Here is a 25,709-nt window from a genome sequence, read left to right on the forward strand (position 1 = left end):
CCGTATCCCCTGCATCGGCAGGCGGACTCTCAACCACTGCGCCACCAGGGAGGCCCTGAATTACTTTTTGAGTATGGTTTGAGGTAGTCATTGAGGTTTTATTTTTCTAAATGAAATGTAGTTTTAATGCCATATGTTGAAAATACTGTTCTTTCCCCTATTAAATCACCTTGGCACCCTTTATTGAAAATCAGTTAGTCATCTACATTTGGGCCCTTTTCTCTCTATATATATTTCTGGACTCTCCTCTGTCTACTACTTGTTTATATGCCAAAACTACAGAATCTTATTTACCATAACTTCAAAGTAAATTTTGAAGGCAACTTCTTTTTCAAGTTTGTTTTGACTCTTCTAGATTCTTTGCATTTCCAAATAAATTTTAAATTTAACTTGTCAGTTTCTAATAAAAAGTCTGCTAAGACTTTTTCCTGTTAATATTTTCATTACAATTGTGTTGTCTCTATAGATAAGTCTCGAGAGAATTGACATCTTAACAATATTCAGTGTTCCATTCATCAACATCTGTCTCAACTTACGGCTTCTTTAATTTTTGTCAGTAGTGTTTTCTCATTTTTAATATAGAAATCTTACTTGCCCTTTGTTAAATTTATCCCTAAGTATTTTTTAATCAACTTTATTGAGGTGTAGTCTACATATTATGAACTGTAACCATCTTGACTATAGAGATCAGTGTGTTTTAATCAATTTATGTTTATTGACCTAATGGTAAACAGAATGGGTTTTAATTTTGTTTTCTAGTGTTTGTTGCTAGTATATAGAAATACAATTGTATTTACATTTGGTTGTGATGTCACTTACTTAAAATTCTTTATTCTTGAAGAGTTCATAGCCTCCTTTTTCTCTATATTATTGGCTTAAGAGACCAGTCCAGACCACTATATGTACAAATAAATTAGAATAAAAATTCATATCCTTGGTCACACTGAATGTGTTGTGGCTGCTCAGTAGCCACATGTGCCTAGTGGCTGCTGGATTGGACAGCCCAGCTCTTCATCATTGCAGAAAGTTGTATCCAGAAGCACTGTGTGGAGTGATGGGGTGGCCCCACCTTGGGAGTTACCTCACTGTTTACTCATGGTGTTGTATAACCCATTCTAACAATCTCTGTATTTACAGTAAATTGAAAGTTACATACCTATATTTAAAAGCTTAATTAAATGCAGATTACACTTTTATTTCAGGTCTACCTCATATGTGATGCTATGTGATGCTATGTGGTTTGTACTGCATTACAGAGAACTAAGACCACTAGATTTTGCAACATTTTGGATGTAGCTCCTGATCTTGTGTTGCGGACAAAAGCGTGATTTGAGGGGGTGGTTTAAGAGAGAAGAGGAAGAGTGGAAGTGGTGACACTGAGTATAGAGCAGTCGCTTTGTTCTGAAAGAAGCGGAGAAATGACATGTTTGCAGGACGGGGATATGGGGCCACACGAGAGAGATCACAGCACGTTAATATGCTGATAGGAATGATTTACCTGAGAGGAAAAATCAGTGCGGGAGAGAGAGGGAGGATTATTGACATGCTGTCTGTCCTTCAGCGGGCAACCAAGAGCGGGTCTAGCAAGTAGAGGTGTAGGCCCTGGAGAGGGGCCCAGGTTTCTCCACCTACAGTGATGGGAGGGCAGGCTGAGCGTAAGCCACAGGAAGGGACGTGGGGCTTCTCTTCTGATTGATTCTTTTTTTTTTTTTTTTTTTTTTTTTTACATCCAAGCATCCAAGATCATAGAGGCCCCTCACTGGATGGCCTTAGACTTATGTGTTCTTCCATTTCACATGTGTTTCTTATTCCTTTGCTGTAGTTTCCGTCTTCAGTTTGCCTCCTCTACAGCCTTCTTTCCTGCTCTACGTCTGACTTGCTCCTTTTATACCATATGTTCAAACATCCACAACTCAGGCCATTAAATCGAAAGGAAAAAAGTCCCATCTAAGTTAACCCAAGTGGGAAGTAACTGAACATTGAAGTGGAGAGCAGCCTGGAACTTAGCTACTTCAGGGACTTTGTCTCCCTCAAGGTGCCTTTGCATCTGCTCTTTTCTCCTTTCTCCACTGCTGGCTTCCTCTTCTCACTCAGTTTTTGCACCTTTGCAACTCTGGCCTGCATATGGCCATGCTGGCCACTGACCTCAGTTTACATCCCTACCTTTGGCTTTGGCTTCAGCTGCAGAGACCTGATCTAGACCTGGACTGAATTCATGAGAAAAGGAATCTGGTCGCAGGGGCTTTTCCTAAGGTTCTGACCTCCCACAGGATTGGTGGCCCTGCTCAGGACTCATCAGCTGCAGCGGGAGAGTAGAGTCCTTCCACATAGAACACCTCTGCCTCCATATGCTGTCTCATCCCTCAGGCTGAGCCAAGGCAGTTCTTAGCCGGGGCACTGGGTGGGGAGGCACAGTGATTGGCATTTTCATTCATCAAGCTGTTTGGACTATTTGTAATACAGGAGAGAACAGAATCTAATTAAGTGAAGTGCACAAAGTTTGTTTTATGGACTTTTTAACACCTATTTTAACTTTCTGCTTGTTTAATTTTTATTGGCTACATTCTATTTATCACAACAAACCCTCAGCAAATATTTGTAGAATGAATGACTTTCGAGATGTTAGGTAAGAACTGCCTCTTTTTTCTTAATTACATTGCAATTTTATTTTATGTTTGCATTTTTGGTTCAAAAAGAAAATGGCTACAACTTCAGAAAGCTCTGGGGACTTCCCTGGTGGCGCAGTGGTTAAGAATCCGCCTGGCAGTGCAGCGGACACGGGTTTGAGCCCTGGTCCCGGAAGATCCCACATGCCGCGGAGCAACTAAGCCCGTGCGCCACAACTACTGAGTCTGTGCTCTACAGCCCACAAGCCACAACTGAGCCCGCATGACACAACTACTGAAGCCTGCGCCCTAGAACCTGTGCTCTGTAACAAGAGAAGCCACTGCAATGAGAAGCCCGCGCACCGCGACAAAGAGTAGCCCCTGCTTGACGCAACCAGAGAAGGCCCGCGCACAGCAACGAAGACCCAACACAGCCAGAGATAAATAAATAAAATAAATTTATTAAAAAAAAAAAAAGAAAGCTCTGTATATGGAAAAAAAGGCAGACTTTTGGCAGAATGCTGCCAGACAGATCAGAATTCAAACTCATTTACCTGTCCGAATTAACTAAAAGGGCAGACTTTGAGCCCTGCTATTGGGATTTAAAGTTATTTTAGAATTTTAGAACTTCTTATTTAATATAAATATATTGAGAATATTTATATATTTAAGAACACTATTGTTCCCTTAAGCCCAAATACACAATTGCTACAAATCTAATAAATATCTTGAGATTGGATGCAAATTCATTTGGGAGGCAAAATGTTTCCTTAATGCCAACATGTCCCTTTAATGTATTTGGATCCAGATGTTTCGGCCTTATTTGCTGGAGTGGATGCAGCATTAGACTGTCAGTTCCCTGTTTGACATTATTTAGTATTAGAGGCTGTTAAGCATGCATACTCATTGGGAAAGTTGAAGAAAGGCTTTAAATTGAAAAAGGTACCAAGCTGTGGTCCTTGTCCAGACATCCTGAGGTTAAAAACAACAAAACAAAGTAACTATAAATAAAGCATTAGAATACTAATATTAAAAAGCACCACAGGGCTTCCCTGGTGGCGCAGTGGTTGAGAGTCTGCCTGCTGATGCAGGGGACACGGGTTCGTGCCCCGGTCTGGGAAGATCCCACATGCCGCGGAGCAACTGGGCCCGTGAGCCAAAATTACTGAGCCTGCGTGTCTGGAGCCTGTGCTCCGCAACAAGAGAGGCCGCGATAGTGAGAGGCCCGCGCACCGCGATGAAGAGTGGCCCCCGCCCTCCACAGCTAGAGAAAGCCCTCGCACAGAAACGAAGACCCAACACAGCCAAAAATAAATAAATAAATAAAGCAAACTGTCAACAAGTAAAAATAAACACTAAAAAAAAAAAAAAAAAAAAAAAAAAAAAAAAAAAAAAAAGCACCACAGTAGCTAAGAACAGTCTTGGTAGTACCTGTCTTTCATATTAGCTGTCAGTCAAGGTCCCCAGCACATAACTGGATCTTCACTAAGGGCCAGTCTCTCCTTCAGGGAAGCATCTGACAAAGCATGTATTCCATAACTGAACATGCAAATTCTCGAACATTAACAGATAACATAAATTATATTTCCTAAGGTAATAAACACCACACGATTGTGCTCAAGAATCTTTGCATGGTGCTATGTTAACCTTGCGTCCTTAGACCTACGCTATAGATTATTGTACTAAAGTCAATTTCTACTTTAACATTAATAGCAGGGTACAGTTCTTACGTTGTTTCTTAAGAAATGATAGAACTGCTTGGAATTTCCCTTACATTTGCATACATATTTCATTGTTCTTATACTAGGAGTGTAATAGATTTGCTTCTTGTCTAATTACAATGTAAACTGTAGGATTCAGCACTCCAGTTCTCAGGGTGGTAATGTGCTCTGTAGTTTCATGCTGATTGGTTTTCCTTATATGAGTGTGTTTATAGATGCTCCTTAGGGCTGGAGCTCTGGCCCTTAAGAATACCATGTGCATGTTCATCAGCAAAGATAAGCACCAGTGACCAATAGATAGATCCACTTTCAACCTGTTTTCCTAGTTTTAAAAACAGAAGGATTTAATGGCCAGTGTTTTATTTTGGATTTTTATGTCTAGATTCATAAATGAAATGGGCCTATCCTTTTCTTATACTATCTATTGATCTTAGAATTAAGAATACCATCATGGAGTGATTTTAATATCTTTTATTTTTATATTTTCTTAAACAATTTGAAAATACAGAGTATCGCTGGTCCCTGAAAGTTCGGTGAAATACATGTAAAACCATCTGGGCCTGTATTTTTTGGAGAGTTGGATAAAGGATAAGGAGTTAGGATTACCATTTTAATTTTATGGGCTCTGTTTTTTTTAAGTTTTCTTTTCCTTCTTGCACCAGAGCTTTTAATAGTTTTTCTAAAAGTTTATATAATCTAATTTATTGTTGTATAGTTGCTAATAACATTTTTCAATCATTCTTAAATTCCTTATGAAATAGTTTGTATGTGTGAACAAGGAGATGTATGCTACAGTTCTTTGCAGTTGAAGTCACTTGCTTATCACTCCTGATTCTAGTTCCATTGCTTCCCTCCACAAAGGTGGCACCACTCCTGCATCTGAGGTCCATCGTCCCCTGCATTTTGGGATTCCTCAACTACATATGTATGCCTAAAACATACTAGGTATTATTTTTCATTTTCACATATATTGGCATAAACGTATTCATAGTATTTTCTTATTAATTTTTGCTGCATCTTTAGCTGTAACCATTTATCCTTTGCTCTTTCTGTCTCAAATACACACACGTGTGCACGCATGCACACAGTCAGCCTTCCCAGGAATTGGTGTATTTTTTCTTTTTGGCAGACTTTACCCTTCTTGATCTTCTGTACTATCTTTTTTAAAATTAATTTCTGACTCTTGTTATTCCCTCCCTTCTTTTCTCTCTGGATTTTCCCTTCTCTCTGGGTTTCTCTTGTTATTCCTTTGCTAACTTCTTGGATCAGTCACCTAGCTCAGTGGCATCATTCTTTACGCACTTGTACCACATCACTGGCTATTTAGGACGGCATCCCTCCTCATTGGTTGGGGCTTAAACAGTTACATGTTTAAAATTAACCTTGAAAATAAACATTTAGGGCTATAATTTTTTTCTTTAAAATGCCACTTTAATCGCTTCTTGGCCTTTTGGCTAAGATCAAGTGTAAAATGCCACTTTAACTGCATCCCACTAATTTTTATGAAATTTTAAGTTAATTTTATTCTTAAGCTATTATATAATTTATAGATTTCCTGAAAGTGGCATGTAACCAGAAATAAAAATAAGTATATATATTTTACTTTATCAGGTGAAAATGAGATTGTTTGTAGTCTATTGTGCAAACTTCTGGTCTTGAGTAGAACAAATAAGAAATATCTCTGTCATTAGTAAAAGTAAACCCCAGAAACTCCCAAGGTGGCACTGGAGGCATCTATCTGTTTAGATACATAATATTTTCTCATTTCTATTATGAATTCCTCTATGGTTCATATGTTATTTAGTGCATTTTAAAATATCTAAGTGGTTGGCAACTTTTCGATTATCTTCTTGTTATTGATGCCTAACTGAATTGTACTCTCATTAGGTTGGTGGCAATGATATTGATTGCTAGAGGCCAGAACATGGTCTATTTTTCATGAAATATTTTGTGTGTGCTTATGAAAAATGTTGATTCACTATCAGAAACTAGGTTCACTCCCAAGTCATAGGCCTGTTTGCTGATTGTTTAAACCCACCGTATATACTTTCTAAATATTTGTCTAATTAACCCATCAGGTACTGAGAGTAAAGGGTAATATCTCCCGTTATAGTAGTGTAGTTTTCCAAACTTGTAGTTCTGCCAATTTTTACTTTATGAATTTTGAGGCTATAATGTTAGCTGCATACAAATTTAGAATTCTGCCTTTCTACTAAGTTTTTTTTAACATTAGAAAATGGATCTTCTTTGTTTTTATTAGTGCCTTTTACTTTAGCATCTATTTTACTGATTCTTTACTGTCAGTTATTTGGGGCCCTTGTGCTTTGGTAGTTGGGTTTTTTCTTTCCAAACAGCATTTTTTTTTTAAAGAACATGGGGCATGTTGCCATCATCTGTCAGCCTCCTTTTCAATTAAGTTTAGTTCACTTACATTTTTAATGATTATTGGTTATCACTGACTTTTAAAATTTATTTCATCTTTCTTTTCTCCTTTTAAAATGGTTTTTGTTGTTCCCTCTTTTTTCTTTTAAGTCAACTAAGTTTTTTAAAATTTATTTCTCCTCCGCTAATTAGTTTGGTATAATCCTCTGTTTCTATTTTTTGTGTGTGGTTATGCATACTTAACATACTGTCTCTAAAAATCTACTTTTCTCTTCCCAAATAACACTTTAACTTCCTTATTTTAATTTTTTATTGCTACCCAAATGAGACATTACTCTTTTTGTATAATCAATACTTGTTTTGATTTTTTTTCACATTCACCTAATTCTGTGTTCATTATTTCTTCATGCATCTCAGACTTTCACAGGTAGGATTTTTTTCCTTTCTGAAATACAGTTGTCCTTTGAACAACGTCTGGGCTGGGGCACCAAACCTTTGCACAGTAAAAATCTGCGTATAACACGTAGTCCGCGCTTTTTATATGTGGTTCCTCACGGCTCCTCCATATCCGTGGCTCCACATCTGCACATTCAGCCAACTGTGGATCGTTTAATATTGTAGTATTTACTACTGAAAAAAATCCACATCTGCGTGGACCCGCGCACTTAAAACCTGTGTTGTTTGAGGGTCAGCTGTACTTCCCTTGGAAGTTTCTTTTAGATACAGGGATCTAGTGGTACTGAACTCTGTTTGTCTACAACCATAGAATTTTCTGTCCTGCAACACAGAAGATCAGAAGCATTTAGCCATCTAAACCACTGCCACCGACCGGTACCCAGGCCTCGGGGCCAGATGAGCTGCGTGCAGGTCCGCTCTGCTATGGGCTTTCTCTGGCTGTGCTCCTGGCAAACGTGAGGCTACAGTGTGTCTATAAGGATAAACTCCGGACAGAAATACATACTCATTAATGACACATGACCACTTTGTGTACTGCAAAGAAACCTAGGAAGTGTGGAAAATGCATAGAAAGTGATTCAGATACAGTACTTAAAACCAAAGGAACTCATGCTTTAATAGACACTGAAATCACAAAGGAAGGCCAAGTGCCTTAGCAATCTCAATAAAAATATGAAGTTCTTTTTACATGGTAAATTTCATAATATAAAAAGTTTAATGCCATCTGGAAAACTGTAATTTACAAAAAAAAGTCCACATAGGCCAAAGATGGCTAACACTGCATACAAGGGGCATGAGTGCCAAGTGGGGAAGGCGTCTGAGGAGGGGAGATGTGACCACGTGTGTCCTTACATGGAACATCTTTGACAAAGGGGTCTGGCACAGACAAGGGCCCAGTTCACAAAGCACATGTACAGTTCTTTTAGGTAAAACAACAAAATATGTGATGAAAAGTATACATTTTTCACATTCTGCCTACTTACTAAATGCAAACCAAATTATTGTGTGGCATTTTTTCCAGCCTGAACTGAAACTAACGAAGTGACTGTTCTTCTTGTGGTGGGGGTGGTGGCAGGACAGGCACTGAGCTGGGGACTTGCCGAGGTGACCGCCTACCGGGATTCACCGGGACAGACAAGCACAGCGAGGACAGCGTGTGCAGCAGCACGTGGACCAGGGACCGTTTCGAGTGGATGGAGGTGAGAACTTCTTCATTTTACTACACACCAATACCAAAATGCAGCAGAATGTAAGCTTGAGTAGCTAATTTTGTCTTGGTATATTGACTTAGTTAAAGATCACTGAAGTAGTTGTGTGGCTCACTGGTGAGAAGTAAGACAGATTCGACTACCTTGCTCTGTGGTCACACCAGGGTTTCTAGGAGAGGGAGATTTTATTGCGCTTGTATTTGGTGTATTTGCATCTGACGGAGTAGAGTAGGGGCAGGGGTGCCAGTTTCCTGCTGAAAAAGAAGTAAAATCCCCAGTGCTGTCTGCATACCGTGAGGAAAAGTAGTGTTGTAAATTCCACCCACACCCATCGACTCCTTCCAAGTGGGGCAAAGAGCCGAGGACTATGCAGGGGTCATTCGCTTCCATCCACATGGCTCAGGTTCCCACGCATTCCTATCAGTTTTATCCACAGCCTGACACTCACTTTCCCTAGATTGTAGAAACAAAACATTATGCTAATTGTGTTTTCTGTCATCTATACCAGGAGTCAGCAAACTTTTTCTTAAAAGCCTAGATATTTTAGTTTTTGTGGACCAAGAGGTAAAATCAAAAATATTATGTAGGTACTTATTTATATAAATATTTTGAAATGTAAAATCTATTCCTAGCTCATGGCTGTAAAAATCCGGGCCTCTGACCAGATTTAGCCTGTGGGTCATCATTTGCCAACCTCTGATCTGTACAAAGAATTTGCAAATTATACAATCTCACATAATTTTTAAGTGCATACTGTTTTCAAGGTAGCCTGAAAATTTCACCTTGATTTTACATCCATTTCACTTGTATAGAAAACACCAAGACTGACAGTAAACATAAAGAAGCGGCGACTCTACAGTGATTTTTAGATTGGTCCTGTTATTTCATCACCTTTGCTTTTCTTCCTTGAAACTTATATCTAGGACCAAAAATAAATCATATATTCCATTTGGCTTTTCAACATGAAACCTACAACAACAAATGTATTTAGGACTAAAACCAGGTTAGGGTCCACGAGTCCTCCTCGCTGGCTTGGTAACCACGGGGAGGCCGTCTGGGTGGTGGAGGATGTGCGCTAGAGGGTGGCCTACGGGGTTATGCCCTCGTCCTCAGGGATGGAGCAGAGACCCGGCCTTTCCTCCAGGGCTACTTGGCACTTGGGAAAGAGGCTGAGAGTTGCTGAGAAAGGAATAGCCCAACTATCTATATGTGGATTCAGAAATTTACTTTGAGGTTTATTTCTTGTTGTTGAGGACCTGATTTTGCTATCTAAATGCACAGTGCTATAAACTTGGCTTTCATTTGCTACACTGGTACTTTTATTACCATTTATAAAAGACATAAAGACAACCTCATAGTTGCTTGCTTCTTTATAAAGTATTTCTCTTCCAGTGTTGGAATCAGGGTTAGAATGTGACATTCTTTTGCTTTTGTCAACATGGCTGTTGGGTTAAACACAAAAAGCTTCTATGACATAGCTCAGGAGAGTAAGACAAATTGAATAAATATTATCTCTTCCTCTTTTCAGAGTACAGTGAGGAACAGGGCAACTAACTGGTCACTGTATGTTTATAAAGTGAGATCCTATCCAGGGTTAAAAACTCTCCCTGGAGGTCTTGATGTTAGTGTCCCTCCTGCCAGGCCCCTCCTGTCCACTCCCTGGTGGCTCGTGTCCTGGGACAAGAGGCTGCCCACCGTTGTATGATGGACCCTCAAAGTGAGGATGGTAGGATTTCAATTTTAGAATTACCTAAAAGAGGCTTATGTAAATTCTCCAACTAAACTTAGGACTAACATGATTTTCAGCACTTCTTTTCTTTATTTAAATATGTTAATGGTTACCCCTACCTAGACTGTTCTTTTGTCTTGTCCCAGCTGGCAACAGTATCAGTGAACTGTCATAGCTATAGGAAAAGTCCCTCTTTTTTTTTTTTTTTTCCCCCTATGACAACACTTTTAGGAATCTCTCTTTCCCTGTTCAGCAATAATTCAGATGTATATCCCAGCAGAAGGCTCCCTGCTTCTGAGGCTGTGGACATTAAAGTCTTCTGTGGCGGGGAGGGGATTTGTCCTTCGGACCACAGGAGCAAGGGGCACTGGTCACACTAAGATGAGGGTCCAAATGCACCTCACAGATGTGAGGTACTGGGATTGTGGGAACCTGGTGACAGATTTAGACAGAAGGGGTTTTAGAAGCCTGGGTTGGGAAAAGATAATAAAATTAAGCAGGTAATAAAGGGAATAAGAGCTGGAAGGCTAGATTCTGGTTAAATCTGGTTAGCCATGGGATTTTTCTTTTGTTTTTTTTGTTTGTTTGTTTTTTGGGTTTTTTTTTTTTTTTTTGCTTATAAGGAAACTGAATAATTTCAAACTCCCCCCTCCAAACTTGATAATTGCTTATTGATGACTATTCAAAATTTGACATTTTAAAAAACTTTTTGAGCTTTTAAAAATAATAGCTATAAATGCGAAGTACTATTGATAATAAAACCAAGTTGTTTATCCACGTACAAAAAAGGTCAGTAATGTTTTAAAAGCACAAAGTTGCATTTTTAAATCACAATTGCATAGTTCTAAAATGCCTGGATAAGAGTTACATAAATTTTTTTAAGAAAATTCAAGTTTGGTTGACAGTGGGGCCCCAGGGACATTTGTAGCCCTCAAAGAGCAGAGTTCAGGAAGTGAATTATTGCCTTGTTACTCTGATGTTACAATATCATGAGACCAAAACTGCTACAATTTAATTATAAATCATTGGCATTTTTAAAACCAGTATCCTGTTTTTTGGCTACTATAACACTTTCATGTAGAACTCAACTTAGATTTTTATATACCCTACCCCCAACCAGCACCTGAAGGCCTTAAAAAAGCTCTGTTTGTATTTCTATGTATAAAAGGTACTGCATATATACCTCTTAGCAAAATATGTGCTCCCTTTCTCTCCCCACCCCAGAACCATGACCATTTTTGTACAAAAATCCTGTTGAAGAATCACATCAAAGATGAGAAGCAGGGAGTTCCAAGGTAAACAAACATTTGGTGACATGTGTAGAAAATTCCATGAGCCTCCTGTACCAATCCCACAGAAGTCCTGGCTTTTGGTGAATCTGGCCCAGAGTCCCAGAGGGGCTACCAGTGTGTGTGTGTGTGTGGCGTCTGGGAGTGGCGGCGCCCGCGCCCCGAGAGCACACCCATGCTGGGGCGGCCACATTCAGGAGCAGGCCAAGTGAGTGCAGAGAGCTGGGCTGTGGCCGCTGTGCTCCAAGCCGGTGTTGGTGGGTGTAAAAGATGTTTTAGCATTTAGAGGAAGGAAAAAATCTTCCTGGGGACAGAAACTTGTAGCCGTTTCCAGAAGGAAGTCTCAAAGGGCGTGTGGGCACTGCGGCAGGAGGGCTGGCAGGCAGCGGCAGCGTGCTCAGCGAGGTGGTCTCCGTATGCCAGTGTCCGTTGGGAGGGGCTTTTGGGGGCGTTTCTCCACATTGCTGCAAAGACAGCTCTTTAAGTTCCAGCTTGTCTGCTCCTTCCTCCTTCTTGTTGTGCCGAGGTGACAAGTTTAATAGACTGAGGACATCTCTCTTGGAAGTCATCGTTCCAGGGGTCCCCCGGAATATTTTCATTGGTCCCGTGGAATGCTGGGGCGTGCTTTGCCAAAACATCTTCAGGTTGTGTACAGCCTGCACCTTCTCGTCGATGGCTGCCATCTTCAGCTTGTCTATGTCAGGAGCGTCGGCTGGACTTGAGCGAGCGGAGCCAGCTGAGGAATAGGAGAGAGCTGGGGACGGTGCACTTCCAGCAGGAGACTGGTGGCCTGAGCTCGGGGACATGTTCCTTGGTGATTTAGAAATGTGAGCACTGTAAGGAGAGCTGGGATACTTCAGCTTAAAGAGAGGCTGGTCGGTCAGGGAGGTCTGGGAGTCAGAGCCGGGCGACGGCCGGCCACTGTTCTGGCTTGGGCTGTCTTTGATGGACGCCTCTGAGGCGGTGGGGCTGCTGTATCCTGAACTCACCTTGGGTAGGGAAGAGCTTCTGGCTGGGGGCTTTGGTTTGATAGTAACTGGCGACGGCTGGCTCTTCTGGTGGGAGAGGGCAGGCCTGCTGAATGCACTTGTTTCTGACGCTCTGAAGACAGCAGCGCTGTTGGGCACGGAAATGCCATCCTCAGGATTAGTGCCCTTACCTTGACCACCGCCCCTCTGAAGACGTTCCACCGCAATGAGATGGCTTTGTGTCTCCTCTAGAATCTTCTGGGCCAACTCTTGTGGATCAAGCTTTGGGTTGCTTTCTTCTTGGGATTTCACAGTACTATCTGTTTCTGTGCTAGACTGGTCTGATTCTCCCGTATCTGAACTTGCTAGTTTTCCAACCTTCTGGAAGGGTGAGTTTGGGCTGGGAATCAGAGTCATTTTAACTGGAGAGTTTGGAGTGCTTATGCTCCCCTTGGAGCTTACCGAGACTTTCACACCGCCAGCTGTCCCGACGCGGGACTGTTTGTGATCTGGTGAGAAGCGAGTCTTTCTGTTTTCTTGGTAGGCTGCCAAAGGCTCAGTGCTGATGATGGAAAACCCTTCGTATTCTTCTTCATCTTTGCTGTCTGCAGGGCGGGTCGGGGGGGACAGCTGGCTCCGAGGCAGGGTGCATCGCTGTGGGAAGGCGTTCTTGGACCGGTCGTAGTCCTGCCTTCCTCGAGGACCTCCGCCCTCTGACCCACCCTCAGGCTTGGACACAAAGCTCATGGAGGAGGCGATGGAGCTCAGACTGTACACAGAGATGGCATCTGAGGCTATGCTCTCTGCACTGGTGGGAGAGAAAGGAGGGTGCTGGTAGGCCAAGGGCAGAGCATTGGAGACAGACTGGGCTGAGGCCAGAGACTCCAGGGAAGACGAGCTGTCAAGGCTGAGGCGCTTGGGCAGCTCAGTGGAATCTAAGACAAAACATAGGTGCCCAGAGGACAGTTAGAATTCTGTATGGTTATTTTTCTTTCACAAGCATCCTTATATGCATAGAAGCTAGCAAAGCATTATGCAAGTGTTACTTATACACAGCTTGAATTCATCTTATAAGCCTGAAAAACACAGACCCGTTGGAAAAGTAAAGCTTACATTGGGAACAAAAACACCCCGAGAGTGCCCACAGCCCTGTGTGCTGCGGACCCCACCATGTGCCCATCTCCACTCTGCTCCCTATCTCACGGGACCCCATGGCAGCCTCCTGCTCTGAATGGGGCGATCTGTGATGCCCCCTGTCCTAAACCCTCACGCGCCATCCCTTCCAGTTCCGGCCCCATCGCTCCACACCCCAGCAACCTCCTCTCCGCACGGCCTCTCCTCCCAGCTGCTCTTAACCCACTCCAGTCAGGCTTTCGTCCTCCCCAGTGCGTGTAAAGGTTAACAGTGGCCACCAAATTTGGTATTCTGCACAATCACACCTGGCCCTCGTGGACTGATCCTTCCCGGGCCCCTCCTTATCTCTGTGACCTCTGACCCCAGGAGTGCCCACAGGACACAGCCCTCTTCCCCTCAGACCTATGTGCACATTTATGTCTCCACGCTGGACTCGTCTAACCAGCTGCCTATGAAGGTGTCCAAGAGGGAACTCAGACCCATCCCATTCCTTCTGCCACTTTCAAGATCTCAGCAAAGGCAGCCCCATTCTGGCAGCTGTTCCAAAGAACAAGATATCACCTTTGGCCCTCTTTCTCTGAGCACATTCATCAGCAGGCCCTGCTGGTTGCCTTCAAGCCTTGGCCACCATCCGAGCCAGCATTTAGCCTCACTTGGCCTCTTGAGAATGGCAGGCAGGCAGGCAGGCTTGCCCCAGGGTCTGAAAAGTGCCTCGCAGGCCCGGCTCTGGGCACCACTGCTCCCTCATCTCCTCTGCTGCGATGCCACCCTCACTTCCTTAGTCCCTTAATCTGCACGTTTTCTGCAGAGCACATGGTGGCACCTCATCTAACACATACTACATGTTGCTCATCGTAAGTTGAGTTCCACGAGAGCAGGGAGTTTGTTTCCTTGACCATATTCCGTATCACACAGAAAAGGTTCGTTCACTTAATTCTTCCTCTTCCCAAACGATAATCAGGGTCATGCCCGTGGCTCCTGGGGGCCACTTGGGGTGGCGCCACACGGAACTCTTACCGAAGAGTGCGAGCAGGGCTTGGAGCGCAAAGTGCATCGTCCGTCGATTGGCTTGTTTCCCGGTCTTCAGGATTACTTCCTCCTGACCAACCTCACAGAGATCAAAGCCTATAGAAACAAAGAATATAAACACCTGCTTCCTTAGGGAAGATTGCATGTCCTAAAAAGGATTAGGGCTCCTCGTACAGTCCCAGGGGAGCCCCTGCAGACCCCTCAGAAAGCCCCGCCTGGGCCCCCCACCTGCACGTCAATCATGTGAACGTCAAGTCACGTGAACCAACGGGGGCCAGCTCTGCGACCATCACACCTGCTCAGCGTGGCTCTCCCCCTTGCTGTGTGTGGACCTCTGTCCCTTTGTAGAGCGCTGAACTGCATTCTCCAGAGGGAAGGGTGGGAATTAGTGAGGCTCATTAACACTTGTCTCCATTCTTTTGCAGAGGAACAGTCCACTTAAAGAATACTGTCCAGGACAGACAGTGGCCACTCCATTCGGCATTAGGTCCAATATTTAAAGCTAGTGCAGGGGAAGGTGGAAGCTTCTCAAGGGCAAGGACAGTGTCTCCACGCGTGGTCAGTGTCTGCCACAAGGGCTCTGAGATGAGCTCTCTCTGATGCTGCAGAATCTGCTGTATTGGCTGAACTGCCCTGCAGGCACTCCATTCCTCTCTGCCAGAGCCTAAGGGGCTGCTCCTGAGCCTAACAGTTCTAATGAGACACGGAGCTGGCACGACCAAGGGGAGGAGCCTCCTGAGCAGGAGGCTGCCTAACGAGCTGTTGCCACAGCACTTAGACTCATCAGGGGCCATTACAGAGGCAGCCAGCACGTCTCCCGGGAAGAATGTAGGAGGAAGAAGCCAGACAGACACCACAGCCAGTGCTGCGTCCATAGACAGTGCCACCGAGCAAGGAGTTAGGGCCTGCCTGGGAGCCTCAGCATGGAACGTCTTCACTCACCTTCTCAGCGGATCACTGAGCTCTGCCTGAAACAGTGCAGATGCTCGGTGCTGGCAGCCAGGGGGCAAGGCCCTGTGATCCCAGGCCCTTCCCCTCCTCTGACCTCACAGTGTTCCCACAGTAGGGACCCATGATACTTGATGGATGACGGAGAGCATTCGCCAAAGGAGAAATCTGTCTCTGCCTTTTTTATTCTTGTAACTCTGATATTGGTTCTGACACTATCATTCCTTTGGGAATTAGATTCAGTAGAGTAGCCACTCAGCATTCGGGTTGCTATGGGACATTTTCCTCTCTGAACTCAAAAATAAACAGTCCCTGAAAACAACAGGAAGGTCTCAGAGACCTCAGCACTTTGAAAACGAATATCTAATAATATAAATGTAACATTTTTAGTTAGAAAACTCTATCAAAGTAACTTGAACTGGTTGCTCTAATAGAACTGAGTTCTCTAAGTAAACCACAGCTCTGTGACGGGTGGGATGGTGCCAAGGGCTGGAGGGGGCACTTCTCCCCAGTCTCAGTCAGAGGACTTAAAAAATCAGAAGTATGTGCACCCAACTCACCCCTTGAGTATCACTGGGATTTTCAAAATACAGAGACGTAGAGGAGCATCAATGAAAGTCACCCAGGATCCCAACACCAGAGAGAGCCAGTGACACACCTGGTAAAGGGGCATCAGAAACAGCCTGTCCACAGGGGAGGAGGGCTGGCTCCGTCACACCCACGCTCAAAGCGGGGCTGAGGCCCTGCTTGAGGACAAGAGCTTTTCCTTTATACAGAAGGGCCTTGGCTTCGTTCTTGCCTCACCCTGCGGCCTGTCACAAAGATGAGACCCAGCCTGGGTGTGGACCTGATCTTTCTCAGCCTTGCTCCATCTGCTCCTGACTTACCTATTTAGATATAAATTTACTATGTTTACACCAAAAAGCCTATGTTTTAAGTCCACAGAAAACAAGCAAATAATACAAATCATAAAGGACATCAAAGCATCTACTCACAGGGGATTTGGAGCCCCTGCGGGGCTGTGTAGCTTTCCCCCTTTACCTTCAAAAACAAATGGAGCCTGCCCTAAGCTGAGTTGGGCGGGGAAAGGTCATCTACAAATGGGCTAGCAAAGATGGCCCAATACTGAATATCCAGGCCTCCCAAGCAGAAGAGAAGTTCCTTAAAACGGAATCTCTGCCCTGCCATGTTTGATGGCTGGTCCCTGTACCAGTGTATCCAGGCCATGTCAACCTCCAAAGACGCCCCACTCCATCAGGTTAAAAACCAAGGGCCTTCCACTGGCCTCACAGCCCCAGGATCTACCCCATCCTCTGTCTCATCTAACCCCGTGTCCCCTGCACCTTGCCCAAGCTCACCGACACTCTTCCCTCGGCCTGGATCTTTCACCCACAGGCTCTGGGCCTGCCAGCCTCCCTGCCTCCACCCCTCCAGCACATCACTGTGACCCCGATGCTTTTGTCTGTCATGGTGCTTCCTCACCTTCTGAGGTGCTCCCCTTAGATTAGGTCTTTCTATGTCTGTCAGTCTCCCCCTCTAGCATGAAAACTCTGGTAAGAGGGCAGGGCTTTTTGTCCTTTGCTCACTGCTGCATCCCCAGTGCCTAGAACATTGCCTGACGTAGAACAGGTGTTGAAAAACAAACAAAAAATGTGTGGAGTGAATGGCTCTCCGGCAAGTCACACAGGCACTAAAGTGGGGCGGGAGGAGAGCAGCTTAGCCTCTCAAGATGTTTTGTCAACAAACGCACCTGTGGTAAGAAAGGAGCCATATTTTTGGGAGCTGCCTCAGTTGGGTTACAATGTTGAAAATGGAAGAGTGTTCTGGATTGAAAGGGGATCCTGGAATAAGCAGTTCTAGGTCCCCGTGGTCAATCAGAGGTGGTTTCAGTTGTATTTTTTTTCTGCCAAGTTCCAGTAGCCAGTGATAGGGACCAATATTGAAATCATTATTTTATGACTTGACTTTATTTTCTTTAATCATGGCCTGACTCCCAACAATACCTGAATCTAACAGATGCATCTTAACGCAATGACTACAAACGGGAGAGAGGAAATCATAATGTAGGGAGAGTGGGACAAAGCTGGAAGGCCATTTGGAAATTGTGCTAAAGCACTAGAGCCTTTGCATTAGCTATTTTTAAGTAATAAACTAAGAAAACACTAAGACCCCCTAAGAGTCTATCAACTTTACCCAATAGAAATTAGAAAAATAGGTTTTTAAAAAATAGAATGAAAGAAGCCAATGAAGTCAAGGATGCTCCATCCTACCTAGAGCTGCCAGGAATTCGTGACATCCCGGGAGCCGCCACAACTGGACGCTGATGGAGACCTGAATGGGGGCTGATGCGAAGTCCTGCTCCTTCTCGCCGGCCTGCAGCTGGACCAGCACCTGGTGGAGCTGAGCGGGGAGAGCGTCAGCAGCGTCGGCTGCATCTGGCCCCCAGGGGTTTGTCCCCAAGTTTGTCTTGTGTCACCTGTCATTATCATCGCTAATGACCTTACACGTGGGTAGCACCTGAAATTCTCTTTACAGTGCCTCCATGCCTACTGTCCTGCTGTCCTCTCTGTGGGAGCTCCAGGGCCAGCCCCTAGGCAGGGTTTCTGCTTCCAGCCTCTTCCCTCGCACACTGGCCACGGGGCTATGAGTGCAGGAGGGGACTCGGGGCCTAGAGGAGGGGTGGGGTCTCCCCGACACAACCTGCTGAATGTGTGAACTCCACCCGGGGCCTCGTGTGGGTTCACAGTGTGTTGCTCCTGCCCCTGCTCTTCTGAGGGAACTTGAAAGGTCAAATCAAGAGCACAAGAAGGGTGGAGCAGGAAAGGGGAGCCAGAGCGGAGACGGGGCAGACCACCTGAGCCAGCGGCACTGCCCCCCCAGCCTGAGCGCGTGTTGGCGAGACAGCAGTGCCAGGGGAACCTCGGGGTGGGCGGGTTGAGGGGCTCACCTGACAACAGTGCTACTCAGAGTGGTACTCACCATTCCAACCATATTTTTAACAGCCTTCGGCCAGCAGATTATAAGAAGAAGAAAGAAAAAGAGAGAAAGAAGAGAATTTAGACTTAAGCACAGGTAGTTACGCAACACAAGCTGATCACTGCTGTAGGAAGCACCACACCGGGCCCGCGGCTCTGACCCGGAGGGGAGAGGAGTGAGAGTCAGCAGGGACACACAGGAGAACGCACAGCCACGCCCAGGCCAGACGTGGTGGGGGTGGGGGTGGGGCCAGGGTCGGCCAGGCCCTGCCCTTCCTCGCCAGGAGAGGGGGAGGGGCACAGTGGGCACGGATAGGCCACTCTGTAGAGCAAAGTCCACTCTGGTTCCAGAGTGACTCGGAAATGCCTACCATCCCCCAGCCACTGGGGGCAGCCCAGGACGCTTCCCTGTGGAGGTCCCTGTGCTGCCACCAAGAGCTAGAAATTAAGCTATTGGCTGTTTGGATGCTTAGCCTGGCCCTGTAAATGTAACTCTAGCTTTCTCTTTTTGTAGAGCATAGGCTTGTAGCCCTCCTGGGTTCAGGATGTTTAAGTGTCTTGCTGATTCTATTCGACAAGCAGGTCTAACACACTTTCTACAAAATGAGCAGAAACTTAGTGAAGGGGCCAGATCAGTGAGCTACGTTCCAAATCCAAGCTGGAAACCACCCCAGGTAGGGGGAGGCTCCAGGAACCAATCAGATTTGCAGAGGTTAACCCTAGATGGAGCAGCTTTATTTCCACATAGAAACAGCTCTGCTAAAATGAAATCTGCTGATATCTAATAACATGTATTTTTCAAATTATTACATTCTAAGGTGACTGGAGAAGATTGCTCTGTGCTCTTTAGGGATTGCTATGCTGTCACCCCAGTGCTTGTTCCAGACCCTCACTGGCCAGTAGGAAGATCAGAAGCTCTTAGGCCAAGTTGGGAAGGGCCTACATGATGCTAAGGGTTAGAATCCTCCGATTCTCTGAATTAGATCTACATTCTCCTAAAAGAAATCACTTTTTGAAAACCTGCTAAGCAGTATCTTTCATGAGACTTGACTTTGTGTTCACCACTGTGCCTCAGTGGTGGTTTTGTTTCAGGCAGGGTTCATACTTTGACCTAAGAATAAGTATTGGAGCACCTGTAGCCACCCTGACGGGATGGCCCTACACCTGCTGGCTTGGGTAAGGTGGCTGCAGCACTTGTCAATCAGCAGAAACAGTTGGTGGTTAGGGATGATAAGGTGCAGGAGACCACTGAATGGAGAGTTCAGGAAATGCCCTGAGACTACAGGTGACTGGGGCCCCTTAAGCATCCTCTGAGGCCCTTGGGACTCAGTGCCCAGGGAGGACACTGGGAGAACTTGCTCCTCTGTGCCTGCACCTGCCAGAGAGGGCAGTTCTACTCCCAGCCCTTGCCTTTTCCTTCTCATTACAAAAGCTGAAAAAAAGCAGTGAGGCTGCATCACGTGCAGGTTCCTATTTGGGGCCAAATCACTGTCTTTCCAACCCGGCACAGTCCTCAGACCTGGGCTCAGCTGTCCTGGCTCAACTCACCCGGCTGATGAGCTGCTCGCCCGTCTCCGAGGCAGTGATGAGCTTGCAGAGGGCCTGGAGGGCAGGGTTGGGCAGACCTAAAGCAAGGAGGAGGCAGGCGTTACCCGGAGGGGCCTCTGCACCCCCAGCCCTGCACCTTCCGAGGGGAACGCACCCAAACGCTCAGCTTTGGTGGCACTTTCAGAAGCTCGGGACAGCCAGACGTGTGTATCCGTGTCTGACTTGTCTCTGAGAAGGGCAGATGGAGGCAGGGCCAGTCCTGACCCTGCTGTGTCCTCCAGGCGTACGGTCACATGCCAGGACCCCAACTAGTTGCTCAGGCAGCATCACCCGCTTCGAGTGAAGCACAAAGGGCAGCCCTGAGCCTCTGTGCCCCGCGTCACCCTGGGGTCAGCCACACAGCTCTGTCAGATCCGAAGCTGCGGAATAAATGTTAATAGCAGCTACTGTTTGCCCAGCAAGACCTCATGTCACCCCAGGAAGGGGTAAGAGGATGTGTTGCCATCAGATGGAAACACCAGGTCAGGAGCACTCCTTTCTCCCAGATCAGGAGGAGTCTGTGTCTGGGACTCCGCAGCACTTCTCAAGAGACCCTCGCTCCTCCCCGTCTGAGACCCAGCAGGGACCGCGGCCACCCACTACCCTGCTTGAGCTGTCAGCTGAGGCTCACCCAGCAGGGACTGGATGGTGCTGCTGCACTGCTGGAGCCGGTCGCCCGGGTCGGAGGTTGGGAAGAAGACGGCTGCCGGCAGGCCGCTGGCCGGGGGGTCCAGCCGGAAGCCCACAGCGGTGAGGAGGGCCTGCCAGCCAGGGATGCCACCCACTTTGTTCTCCACGCTCTGCTGGGATGTGTACATGGCGTTGCGCTGCCCGTTCTGAATGCGCTGCAGGGACTTCTCCACCTGCAGGGGAGGGGGGAGTGAGGTGCCACTCTGCGCGGGGTGGGCGGGGGCGTACCCTGTTTTCTCTCCAAGTGGCTTTGGGGGAACACAAAGCCCATGTGGGAAGCTGTGCAGGGCTGGCAGCTGCCACCAGGCACCCAGGGCTGAGGACCACACTGCAGCAGCAGCCAGTGTCTTGCAAGGGAGGGGCTGCTACCATCAGAGCCGAGGCTGGAGACTCAGAAGAGTCCTGTCCCTTCCCTAACCCAGCTCCGGGCTGTCCTCCACAGACACTGAAGTGACTTGTCTGAAAACCAGTCTCCGGCCAGGGACCTGCCCAAACCCTGCAATGGCTGCGCCCCATCACTAGGATGAACCCTCAGGCCTTCAGGACCCTCTTCATTGCTCGTGCACCTCACACACACCAAGCAGTGCCCACCGTGGGGCCTTTGTCCCCCAGGCCTCCAACTCCTCCTCCATCCTATAGCGCTGACCTCTGGAACCTGTGTCCACCTGCACACGGGCCCCTCCCACCTTCCAGGGCCTAAATCAGTGCTGCCAGATAACTGCCACCTTAACTCTCCCAGGGAGCATCCACAGCACCTGCAACAGGCACAGGCCTTTCCTTGGCGGTTTTTCTCTCTAAGGGAAACCTCAGTCCCTCTGAGATGTCACCTGCTCTGGGGTACATGTGCTGTCACTGGAGGGGAAGGAGAGTTGTCCAGGATGTCACTTGAGACTTTTTTTAGAGTAAAACCTTGGGATGCTGGGGGCTGACATCAGAGGCAGGAGGAAACGCACGTTCCCGGGCAGGACAGACAGGCAGCCAACTGGCTGTGCCCTGGGCTAGAAGGGCCCTAGAGACACTGTCCAGTGGATAGAAGGAGGAAAAGACTGGTGAACTTGACCCATGGCCCCTACACTCACCCCAGAAGATGAAGCCAAGAAGAAAGAGAAAACCCTTAGATGTACTCGAGGGGCCTCAAGGCCGAATGGGAGCGGAGAGGCCTGGCTCTTGCTCCACGGCCTGGCCTGGGAGGAGAAAGCAAATGGGCTACAGCAAGGAAGGAGGGCACCTCTCGGGGCAAGAGGGACCTGACAAGGGTCCTAGTGCTGAGCAACATAAAGGCTCCGTGCAGCTTCCAGGCACAGGTTAAAGTCAGTTGAGAAAGTCTTCCCCCAAATTCTCAAAGCACAAGAGCACGTCCACCCGGTGGCAGGCAGCGTGGGTGCCTTGTGGCTGGCCCAAGAGCTGTCGGAGGTTTCAGGCTCCAGCATTCTTGTTCACACACTGATTTCTGTCAGGCCTGAAAAAACCTCCTTCAGGCAGACCTGAGCTTAGGAAATGTCCGTGACTGATCCCTCACTGGAGTCCACACAGAGCTGATGCCCAGCCTCATGGGCCGTGGCGTTCCCCTGGCCAAGGGAACATGCCCACCCAGAAGCCGGCCCCAGCCCACTGCCAGGACCCGTGGAGAAGCCTTCACTGGGTCCTTCCCTCCTGAGCACAGGCAGAGCCGTGTGTGCACCTCTAAGCTACGGGGTGGCTGTTGCCTTGGGTTTGGAAAGAGCTCAGCTGTGGCGTGGGCGGTACCCCACCTCCCCCTGCCTCATGGGGTCTGGGCTGGGGCTGCACTGGTCCTTCTGGCACAGAACTCCAAGGAAGCTAAGAATTCTAAATTATTTGAAACTGCCTGCCAGGTTATCAAGGTGGAAGGGTGGAACAAGTTTTATGTCACTGTTTCCTGGCTAGATTTATCTATAACCTTTCAATTCTGTAGAAAATGGCGTATGGCCTCTGTGTTCTCACCAGGGCCCCACCAAGAGTAGGGTTGGGCTTGGACTCTTCCAATTGAGTTTAGGGAAAGGCCAGTGTCCTTTGATTATAAAATACCAGTTCTCAGCTACTAGGACCCTATTATGTGCCAGCTACTCACCTTTTCTCTAACCCTCACGAGGACCTTGTAAAGTTTTATCCTCCCTTCTACTCAAGGAAGTTGAGGCTCGGAGAGCAAGGTCACTTGCCCAAAGCCATGGGGCGGAAGCACCTGTGGTCAGGCCCTGCTCCAGGGCCCCCCTTGGCCAACCCCCACAGGGTCTGGGCGAGGATGGCTGCAGCCATCGGTGTGACACTGCACACTGTGCCCACCGCACAGACGTCTGGGGACAACGTCCCCTCCACCCGCTCACGCCTCCTGGTGCTGTGGGATCCTTCCAGCCGCGCCCTGCTCCTTGTGCATCTCCAGCTGCCTCCCGCGAGGGCCCTGCGCCCCTTACCAGGTGCAGCAGCACTCGCAGGGCATCCCGCGCCCGCTCTGGGTGCTGGAGGATCTCGGTGAGGGCCTGGCCGATGAGCGAGGAGGGACTGTTGAGCTTCACATCGCTCCCGATGAGCAAGAACCCTGTGGGGAGCCCAGAAAGCACTTCAGAGCCGCCCTCACCCAGCCCAGCTGGTCTCTACAGCTCATTTGTGCCAGAGAGAGAGAGGCCTGCCAAGGACAGCTGCTCCACGGGCTGGACCGGGACGGCTAACTCAACTGGGGCAGTTTGATACTCTTTTGCTGGGTGAGCTGCTCAGGAAAGCTGCTGAGGTAACTGTGCAGTGAGCGAGGCAGGAAAAGGCTGTGTGGCCCCCAGGGCCCCTCCCTGGCTTGGCCACCATCCCGAGGAATGATCCGCCTTGTTTTCCCTGAAATTAATCTGTGTCGGTCTGGAATGTGCCCGGGGATGGAGGGGCGGGTGTGCCTGACTCCTCGGGGCCACCAGATGAGGGGACAGGAGGAGGTATCCCCCAGTTGTAAGATGAGCAAACGGAGCCTAGGCTGGGGAGGAAGGAGCCACACGTCTGCCTGGATCCCGTCCCCCTTCCTCTTCCCCAGCACCCACTTCCATAAGCAGGGCCTGGGGGAGGTACACAGTGGAGCAGCCTCCCCCGGCAACTTTAGGACCAACCTGCCCCAAGTAATGGAGGGGAAGGGTTTTCTGAGAATGAATGTGCCAAGGCTGTTTTTAAGGGTAACAGGGCCGCATCATTAAACACCATTTCCCACAGAACAGTTGGCTTTTCTATTGTCTGTCACTGAAACTAAACAATGACAAAAATACCATGTCCATAAGCACACTGGGAAGATGTGGGGTGGGGTTGGGAGGCCCTGTCAAGAATAAATGGCCAAGGGCTTCCCTGGTGGCACAGTGGTTGAGAGTCTGCCTGCCGATGCAGGGGACACGGGTTCGTGCCCCGGTCCAGGAAGATCCCACATGCCGTGGAGCGGCTGGGCCCGTGAGCCGTGGCCACTGAGCCTGCGCATCCGGAGCCTGTGCTCCGCAACGGGAGAGGCCACAACAGTGAGAGGCCCGCGTACCGAAAAAAAAAAAAAAAAAAAAACAAAGAATAAATGGCCAAGCACAGGGGGGTCCCCACAAACCCTGCAGTACATTCTGCGGGACCACATGGTGCTCAGAGCCCCTTCTGACTGCTGAGAACAGATATAAACGGACACCATGTGCTGAGAACAATCATGGAAACCACGGGCGTGATCGCCTCTGATTTCCACATCTCCTGGCAGAAGAAGTCTGGCAACATGGCCAGGCCCAAACCCGCAGGGCCTGCCTGCCCCCTGCCTCGCAGAGGGAGGGCCCAGCCGTGAGCTGAGGGCTGCCAGAGAGGAGGCCTGCTGGACCAACTGAATGCTTCTCTTCAGCCACGTGAGGAAACAGGATAGATTCTGCTTTGAATTTTGAATACCTTTTTGAACAAGACCACAGCTATGATGTATTTGTGAAGTAAACACGTTCCACTCCTCAACAACATGGCTCACCCACCCGGCACCAGCCCTTGGCCGTGGGCAACTCAGCGCCACGCCCAGGGCGGCCCCCACAGGCTCCTGTTTGCTGGCCACTGGGCCCGGGACGCCACGGCCCCACTTCAGGGCTCACCCGCCTTTGGGGAACAACACCAGCAACCTCAGCTCACGTCAACTGGATTTACTTTGAGAGGAAGAGTAAGGTGAAAGCCATTTTGTTCCCACCTTTTAAACATATAAATGAATGGTATATTTTTTTTGCCATTAAAACAATAAAATATAAATGTTTGAAAGTAGTATTTTTGGTGTGCCTCTGCTTCTCAAGGTTTAAGACACTCATTGTGGCATTGGTGGGATTGTCTTCTGCTCTGGAGGTCCTGGGGAGGTGTAGGGGCCAATTCAGAGAGACCACCGCAAACCGAAGGATCATGAAGCGTGTCAGCAAAATGGCCCTGCCACATGAGAGGCCTGGGTCTGGGTTTGGACTCTGTCTCAGCCTGTTGGGGAGGGTCTCCCACATGGGGGGGTCCAGAGCGGGTCGCAGATCATCGCACGGAGCTGAGCGGCAGACCAGATGTCACAGGGAACATGCTCCCTCCACTCCCAGGCCCTCATGCCCCGCACAGGGCCCTGCGGTGGGACCACTGGGCACACACATGCCGCCGGCCCCTCACGCATCACAAGACGTTCAACCCACTCCTCAGATTGTCTCAAATGTGGACAGGGAGATGCCGGCACCACCACCGTCATCCCCTTGGTACCACTGAGGACACTGAGCTTCAGAGAGGGTAAGGAACCTGTCTCAGGTCACACAGCCTGATGCGGAGCTGGACCAAACCCAAGTCCTCCGATGACCAAATCTCAGGTCTTTCTAAACACACTGACTGCTCTTTCCTACAGTCTGGGATTTCCTATGAGGGCCGTAAAATGGGTCACCCAGTATACACGACATCAGGAGGGGCTTGACACGTGCTCTGACGGCAAACCGTTCTGACGCTCCTGCTCACAAGGCCACTTTAATGCCACAGTGAG

General features: G+C 47.8%; 2 protein-coding genes and 1 long non-coding RNA gene across 4 annotated transcripts in view; 2 read left to right on the forward strand and 1 right to left on the reverse strand.

Moving 5' to 3' along the window:
• Window positions 1-3,087, forward strand: part of LOC307061782 — a 45,894-nt gene extending 42,807 nt beyond the window's left edge. Inside the window, exon 2 of the long non-coding RNA XR_013811201.1 lies at window positions 2,697-3,087. This is a non-coding gene — a long non-coding RNA (uncharacterized lncRNA). The remainder of the gene's footprint in view (window positions 1-2,696) is intronic.
• A 4,433-nt stretch (window positions 3,088-7,520) lies between these two features.
• LOC307061772 (uncharacterized protein) lies at window positions 7,521-19,225 on the forward strand. Its single transcript, XM_079717074.1, has 4 exons — window positions 7,521-7,620; window positions 8,241-8,364; window positions 11,327-11,397; window positions 18,473-19,225. Exons 1-4 carry the CDS (start codon window positions 7,562-7,564, stop codon window positions 18,528-18,530), a joined length of 312 nt encoding a protein of 103 aa, XP_079573200.1. The 5' UTR covers window positions 7,521-7,561; the 3' UTR covers window positions 18,531-19,225.
• TTC28 (tetratricopeptide repeat domain 28) overlaps window positions 11,667-25,709 on the reverse strand; it is a gene marked incomplete at both ends in the record, with an annotated part of 616,677 nt that continues 602,634 nt past the window's right edge. The window contains 7 exons of one of the 2 annotated variants that reach the window (XM_079717072.1): window positions 11,667-13,294; window positions 14,511-14,618; window positions 17,741-17,870; window positions 18,450-18,473; window positions 19,994-20,070; window positions 20,664-20,895; window positions 23,152-23,276. In XM_079717072.1, the coding sequence (XP_079573198.1) occupies window positions 11,667-13,294; window positions 14,511-14,618; window positions 17,741-17,870; window positions 18,450-18,473; window positions 19,994-20,070; window positions 20,664-20,895; window positions 23,152-23,276 (2,324 nt within the window). The remainder of the gene's footprint in view (window positions 13,295-14,510; window positions 14,619-17,740; window positions 17,871-18,449; window positions 18,474-19,993; window positions 20,071-20,663; window positions 20,896-23,151; window positions 23,277-25,709) is intronic. The other variant, XM_079717073.1, reaches the window with a different exon arrangement.

This window comes from Hyperoodon ampullatus (assembly GCF_949752795.1).
Source record: "Hyperoodon ampullatus genome assembly, chromosome: 13".
NCBI lineage: Eukaryota > Metazoa > Chordata > Mammalia > Artiodactyla > Ziphiidae > Hyperoodon > Hyperoodon ampullatus.